At 39.4% G+C, this 6,702-nt stretch overlaps 3 protein-coding genes across 3 annotated transcripts in view; all 3 read left to right on the forward strand.

Moving 5' to 3' along the window:
- The first annotated feature begins 929 nt into the window (after window positions 1-929).
- LOC106339919 (outer envelope pore protein 16-4, chloroplastic) lies at window positions 930-2,434 on the forward strand. The gene is made up of 7 exons (XM_013778786.1): window positions 930-1,041; window positions 1,127-1,178; window positions 1,263-1,294; window positions 1,397-1,430; window positions 1,659-1,726; window positions 1,818-1,968; window positions 2,117-2,434. The coding sequence occupies exons 1-6, from the start codon at window positions 970-972 to the stop codon at window positions 1,965-1,967; spliced, it is 408 nt and encodes a 135-aa protein (XP_013634240.1). The 5' UTR covers window positions 930-969; the 3' UTR covers window position 1,968; window positions 2,117-2,434.
- Window positions 2,435-2,641: 207 nt separating this feature from the next.
- On the forward strand, window positions 2,642-4,147 carry LOC106336911 (60S ribosomal protein L7a-2-like). The gene is made up of 5 exons (XM_013775887.1): window positions 2,642-2,745; window positions 2,922-2,963; window positions 3,058-3,558; window positions 3,656-3,748; window positions 3,868-4,147. Exons 1-5 carry the CDS (start codon window positions 2,743-2,745, stop codon window positions 3,997-3,999), a joined length of 771 nt encoding a protein of 256 aa, XP_013631341.1. The 5' UTR covers window positions 2,642-2,742; the 3' UTR covers window positions 4,000-4,147.
- Window positions 4,148-5,555: 1,408 nt separating this feature from the next.
- Window positions 5,556-6,702, forward strand: part of LOC106339791 (caffeoylshikimate esterase) — a 9,128-nt gene continuing 7,981 nt past the window's right edge. Inside the window, exons 1-3 of the mRNA XM_013778664.1 lie at window positions 5,556-5,671; window positions 5,771-5,864; window positions 6,051-6,083. Coding sequence (XP_013634118.1) covers window positions 5,642-5,671; window positions 5,771-5,864; window positions 6,051-6,083 — 157 coding nt within the window. The 5' untranslated portion in view covers window positions 5,556-5,641. The remainder of the gene's footprint in view (window positions 5,672-5,770; window positions 5,865-6,050; window positions 6,084-6,702) is intronic.

Raw genomic sequence — 6,702 nt, forward strand, 5'->3', positions numbered from 1 at the left:
GCGACAATGCAGCCGACCTCTTCACAAAATCACTCCCTACCTCAGGTATTCAGAAAGCACATCCATAACATTGGAATGCGTCATCAGAAGGATCTATGACTGCTTATTCGAGGGGGAGCTTACGTAGTTGTACTCTTTTTACCTTACTATGGTTTTTCCCATTGAGTTTTCCTGGAAAAGTTTTTAACGAGGCAACAAAGACGTTAAGCGAGAGTGGATAGTGACACCGGTCTCGAAGGGGGAGTGTTATGAAAGACAGCTAAGAAAGCCAGCAGCCAGCCGTTTATGTTGAAAAATATAAAAGATGTGGGGTCCGCTGCACTATTTGCACAGTAAATTTCTTCCTATATATACGAACGTTTGCGTTCATTTGTAAACACACCTCAACCTTCTCTTCTCTCTAATACACTCTTTCTATCAGTGTTAAAATATTCTACGGGTATAAATTTGCTCTTATTCAAATTTCCGCGATACAATAAAATTCCTGTTCTTTTTATAACACATACGTATTATTTGCATTTTTTGATTTATATGTCCACAAATTATTCGTAGTTAACAAGTCGATCCATAATTTGTCTTCTATAATTTGTTATCCACGACTCGTCGTCCGCAATTCGTCGTTTTTCATAGAAACAAATTTGTCAAAAACATGCATAAGTTCCATCAGAAAGTGTGGACACGTGGAAAGCTGACTCTTGTTTTAAAGAAAAAGCAAAAAAGTAGAAGAAAAAGACAAAAAAAAAAAGTGTCTATAGGTGTGGTGTAAATGTAATCAACTCTTTTTACTTCCCTGGTTTCGAAAGGAACCGAACGAGAATCAGAAGAAGATAAAGAAAGTCATATTTTAGGAAAACCGAACTAAACCGGAATTAAATTCGGCCGCGGTCGGATTCAATTAAAGATTGGGTTTGTTCGTTCGACGGAATACAATTCGTATCGGTGAGGAGAAATAGAGAGAGAGAGAGAGAGATGGAGGACGAGTTGCTTGCGGGCGTGCCGTGCTCTTCTCGCGCCGTCGAGTCAGTGATCCGCGTTTCCACGGTAAATATCACAATCTCTCCGATTCTCGAGAATCTGCTATCAATGTTAGCACATATATGAATGAATCTGCTATCCATGCTCTCAGGCGGGTGGATTATATGGCTTTTGCGCCGGACCTCGTAACGCTCGCAAACTGGGTATAATGAAGATATGTCTCTTCTTATTTATCTATTTAAGATTTTTGAAAAATCTTCATCTTGCTGATGAGTTAAAGTTGCCAGGTTTAAGCGGCGTTTCTCAGGCTTCCTATGTGGTAACTAACCCCTCTTTGCTCTTTCGTTTTCTTCTTCTCCCGGTTGCTGTGAAAATGAACCATTTGTCTCATATCAACTTGATTCTCTTTTTTTTTTGGTAGGCAAAATCCATTGGCAAAATCGGGTTTCAATGCGGTAAGTATATCCCCCTTCTTGGTTTTTTTTTTGAAGATGATTACTACTAGATTGTTAGGTTGCCAAATGCAGATGCTTCGGTTCTAAGTTTTTTTTTTGTTTAGTTGGGCATACTTAGTGTTGCTGGTGATATTACTACTTGGTTATATGTTTCTTGCTTTAATGGTTGGTTGCTTCTCATATTTAGAACCCCATTGTTTTGTTGTTGTTTTTGGGTCTTACTTTCAGGTATAGTGAGTGGTATCTTTACTCTGACTAACTGTGGCCTTCAGAGATATCGAGGCAAGAGTGATTGGGTTAGGTCCATATATTTATCTTCTTTTTTTATTCCTTATACATTGACCTGAGAGTAGTTGATGTTGATTAGTTGGATGGACCCTTTTTCAGGTGAATGCTTTGGTCGGAGGAGCTGTGGCTGGAGCAGCTGTTGCTCTTCGGACTAGAAACTGCTCTCACGTTGTTACCACCGCCGGACTCGTCTCTATTTTTAGTGTTTTGGCTAATTCCACCAGGACTGATCTGAAACAACAACACTAAGGTGTGAATTTCACAGCACATTGTCTCTACCAAAGTTTTGCTCTTGACATAACTTTTCTTAACTCTAATGCTCCTCATTCACCGGTCAACATTAGGAAACAATCTTCTTATATGTCTGTTTACAGCATTGTTTGTTTTGTTGATTGCAGGTCTCGGATAAGTCCATTCATCAAGACACTTGTGTCCTGGAACTGGAACCTGACAGATGATCATACCCAACTCTCTGATTCACAGACAAATTTAGTTGCCTGAACCAAGTGGATGGTCGGTCTTCTGTAGACCACAATTTTTTGGTCTTACCACCCTCTGTTATAATCTTTGCTAAGAAAAGAAAGTGAAACTCAAAGAGACTCTGTCCGAACCAAAAACATTATTTGAATCACTGGGTGATTGAAACTTGTGGGAAAATGTATAATGTTTTTTTTTTTGCAAAGTTAAAGTATTCAAATCAAATATCCAAACACTGATACTAGTTTAACCAAATGAAGTGCATACTAAATTGTTAATAGCTATTTTGTTTTCATCTTCAACAAATCTAAATTAAAGTGCCAGTTTTTAACACAAAACTCTGAATACAGAGTATTCTATAAATTAAGAAAATAATATTCCATTGTACAAATTTTTGGTACTGGTTAATATATTGGGCCAACGATTTGGGCTTTTCAAGTGTATAACACATACCTGTCTTATTATATAAGTAGAGATAACAAAAGAACCCTAGTTACAGTCTTTGCCGCTCTTCCGCCGTCTTAACTCCAGAAATTGACAAGAGACCATGGTACGTCATTCTACGCCGTACTCTGCAGCTCTCATTTGTTTTCTGGATCTAGTTGTTCTACTCGATGTTCTGTTTGTTCTTAAACTTCGTAACATGAAGCTAGCTTTGCTTTGATTCGTTCTTTGTTTCCTATGCTGAACGTTTGATCTGTTTCTGTGACATTTGTGAAATGGTAGGCACCTAAAAAGGGAGTGAAAGTAGCTGCGAAGAAGAAGACGGTAATGCTCTTGTCTTGTTTACTTAAGGCATCATCTAGAAACATTATTCAATACACTGTCTTATTCGTTTTTTTTTTTTTAATTTCTTTATCAGGAGAAGGTTACGAATCCATTGTTTGAGAGAAGGCCAAAGCAATTTGGTATCGGTGGGGCCTTGCCTCCTAAGAAGGACTTGACTCGTTACATCAAATGGCCCAAGTCCATCCGTCTTCAAAGGCAGAAGCGTATCCTCAAGCAGAGGCTCAAGGTCCCTCCGGCTTTGAACCAGTTCACCAAGACCCTTGACAAGAACCTTGCAACCCAGCTTTTCAAGCTTCTTATGAAGTACAGGCCTGAGGACAAGGCCGCAAAGAAGGATCGTCTTTTGAAAAAGGCCCAAGCCGAGGCTGAGGGAAAGCCTTCTGAATCCAAGAAGCCCATTGTCGTCAAGTATGGGCTCAACCACGTGACCTACCTCATCGAGCAGAACAAGGCACAGCTTGTCGTCATTGCTCACGATGTTGACCCCATCGAGCTGGTCGTCTGGTTACCTGCTCTTTGCAGAAAGATGGAAGTGCCTTACTGCATTGTCAAAGGCAAATCCCGTCTTGGAACGGTAAATACAATTCGCCTGTTTACACTTAATTAGTATTTTATACTTTTATTCACTCTTACACCTTTGGTTGATGTTCATTTCTCGCATCTGCTTGCAGGTTGTTCACCAGAAGACTGCTGCGTGCTTGTGTTTGACCACTGTTAAGAACGAGGACAAGCTCGAGTTCAGCAAAATCCTTGAAGCCATCAAGGTAAAAACAATACAATGGAAGAGTAGTAGTATAATTCCACAAGAATCATATATACAGTACATGTAGAGACTTGACTATATCTTTATCGTGTTTGTCTTTTGTCTTTTGGGTTTGAATAGGCAAACTTCAACGACAAGTACGAGGAGTACAGGAAGAAGTGGGGAGGAGGCATCATGGGATCCAAGTCTCAAGCCAAGACCAAAGCTAAGGAGAGGGTTCTTGCCAAGGAGGCTGCCCAGAGAATGAACTAAGCGGAGCATCTCGTTTGAGTTATGGTTTTGTTTAGCGATTTCATGGGATATTTCAAAACTTTATGCTCTTACTATCGATGTTGCACACTTGAGGATTTTATGCAGTTTTTGTTAAGACATTTTACCTTTGAGATTATTATTTACTTATTTACTGATCCTTGTTTGCAAATTAAAACAATGAATTAAAAGTTGAACCCATGCTTAGAGTTATAATTTGGCCCAGTGAATTTAACTCCTCAGCTTAGTTGTTTGAGATGACCAGAGTTGTTGAAAAGATCAGCTTGATCTCGTTTTAAAAGGAGCATAGCTAGTAGTGTTACTATTACCAAAAGTAGCTAGTAACTATGTAGTGTCCCTATTACCAAAAATTTGTCCTTCAAAAATATAGGGCATCTAATGGTGTTCTGATTCACACGCCCAGTTCTTTTTAGGGGGGTCATTTGATAATATATATATGTTAAAAATGCAAATAATAACATGGCAAATCCATCTCTTCACAGACCCACAAATAGGTGAACATCTATCCAAACACCTACCTTCTCAAAAACATTAAAGCCCAAATCCAGAACACAATGGACCGTGGATTGTTTTAAACACAAACTAAAGTTTTTTCTCTAAATTATTTCACTAAAATTTAAATGTCTTTTTAATTCGTAGAGAAATATAGGTAAAATAGAAATAAAAAAAAGTATCGAACTCTAATGGAGCTCCTCTCTCTTCCTCGTTCTCTCTCTCGTATCTTTCACGAGGAAGATGATGAGATGAAGCTTCGATTCCCGTCGCCGATTTCCTTTGATGACTCTGTCTCCGGTATACCACGGTCTCTTCGACGAGTATAGCCGGCTTTTGCCTCCGGTGGCTCGCGCTCTTTTCGACGGAGCTATCCGGATTTTGTCTCCGCATCGCGTTTCTTCTCGAAAGCGGCGGCGGCTTCTCTCCGGGGTTTCTTTCCGGTTGCGTTGATCTACGTTTTCCGTTCTTCTCTGCCCAATCGCCTCTCTTTCCTTAGCTTCGATTTCATCGCTTCCTCTCCTCGTCGTTGTCGCGAGCCGTTTCATCTTCGAGCTTCTTCTTATCATTAAAGATAACCGCCTTTTCAAGCAGGAAGATCGACGGTGTCGGGTTTGACTGTAGGCGTTTCTTCCTTTTGGAATCGTAGATCTGGTGTGCGACTTCATCAACCGTGAAGATGGTTTCTTCATCGGCATGGCTCTGCTTGACGGCGGAGTTCCGTCGAGTCTCCCCCAAATCACCGGTGGAAGGTGGTCCGCTCTCTCCTTGACGCGTGTCTCAGAACGCCGGGCGTTCGTCCACGTGGTGGGATGCGTGGATGCCTTTCTCAACGGGTTTTCCTTTTTTTGGGTTTACGGTCCAAGGTGTTCGTAATGTTTGGGTCCTTTCGTTGGGCCTTTGTTTTGGGCTTGGTTCAGTTGGGCCATGATCCGTTAATAAAATCCTAGATGACAAGAAAAAAGAAATAAAAAAAGTATCATCAATATCTGTAAATTATATATAACCGCCTCCACTCCAGGTTTCTTCTCTCTCTGAAACGCAGTTTAGCTCGTTTTCTCTCTTCTCCTACCGGGCAGCGATAAAACGAAAATAATATTTCAAAGGATATTGTATACACTAACGAAAGAGCATGATGAAGTTCAAGTGTGATTACCAAGAGGTCTCTCTCTTCGGATCCTTGATTACTTGTCTTGTAATAATCTCTCTATATCAGAAAACACAAACAACCTTCTTATTTATTTTTTTTACTGCTAAACAGGAATGCATAAGAAACTCGAGAGACGTTGAGTTGTTCGCTTGCAGATGGGTTCCATCCCCTTCTCCTCCCAAAGCTCTCATCTTCCTCTGCCATGGTAACACCTTCTTCTTCTCCTTGTTATTTGAATATTTTCTTTTAAGTTAAGGTTACAAAAAAAAAAAAATTCTTTTAAGTTCATCAACTACCCTATTTTAATTCTTTTTAAAAAACTACCCTATTTTATAAGTGTTTTAATTATTTAATCACAAATAAAAAAGAAGAATTGATCAATGTGCGGCAGGCTACGGGATGGAGTGCAGTGGCTTCATGAGAGGTATTTAATTAGCATCTTTACTCTCCTTTAATGCTCCTCCTCTCTCCACAGTCTAGTCTACCCCAAACAAACTAAGAAATAATCTTATTCGATTAAACCATAAAATTAAAACATGTGTGTATATAGGCCTGGGCATTTCGGGTATCGGTTCGGTTCGGTTCGGGTATTTCGGGTTTTGGGTAGTTCGGATAGGGGCTAGAGGATCCATTTAGTACTTGACATATTTTCGGTTCGGTTCGGTTCGGATAGTTTCGGGTTCGGTTCGGTTCGGATGGTAAATGTAGGAACCGGAAAATATCCGGAAAAAGTTCGGTTCTCATTTGGATCCGGTTCGGGTTCGGATAGTTCGGGTAGTTCGGATAATTTGGATAAAATATCGGTTATTTAGGGTAAAATATCAAATAATTAGGATGATTTATTTCGGTTATTTAGGGTTCGGTTCGGGTTCGTTATTCGTTTTGATTTTAATTCTTTACGAAGCAAATCAAATACTAAAATACAATTAAAAAAAAAACAAATCACAAATACCTATATTTTTAGGAACGGATATCTAATTCGATCTTTTATATGCATATATATATACATATGTGTACAGAATTATATATATATATATATATAT

This window comes from Brassica oleracea, chromosome C4 (assembly GCF_000695525.1).
Source record: "Brassica oleracea var. oleracea cultivar TO1000 chromosome C4, BOL, whole genome shotgun sequence".
Taxonomy (NCBI): Eukaryota; Viridiplantae; Streptophyta; class Magnoliopsida; order Brassicales; family Brassicaceae; genus Brassica; species Brassica oleracea.

Excerpts from the sequence above, each read along its gene's own strand:
- LOC106339919 (XM_013778786.1), top strand. The coding sequence starts at position 970 with ATGGAGGACGAGTTGCTTGCGGGCGTGCCGTGCTCTTCTCGCGCCGTC. Across the intron at positions 1,179-1,262 it reads TCGTAACGCTCGCAAACTGG|GTTTAAGCGGCGTTTCTCAG; the intron begins GTATAATGAAGA and ends TAAAGTTGCCAG. Across the intron at positions 1,295-1,396 it reads TTTCTCAGGCTTCCTATGTG|GCAAAATCCATTGGCAAAAT; the intron begins GTAACTAACCCC and ends TTTTTTTGGTAG.
- LOC106336911 (XM_013775887.1), top strand. Across the intron at positions 2,964-3,057 it reads TAGCTGCGAAGAAGAAGACG|GAGAAGGTTACGAATCCATT; the intron begins GTAATGCTCTTG and ends TTTCTTTATCAG. Across the intron at positions 3,559-3,655 it reads GCAAATCCCGTCTTGGAACG|GTTGTTCACCAGAAGACTGC; the intron begins GTAAATACAATT and ends ATCTGCTTGCAG.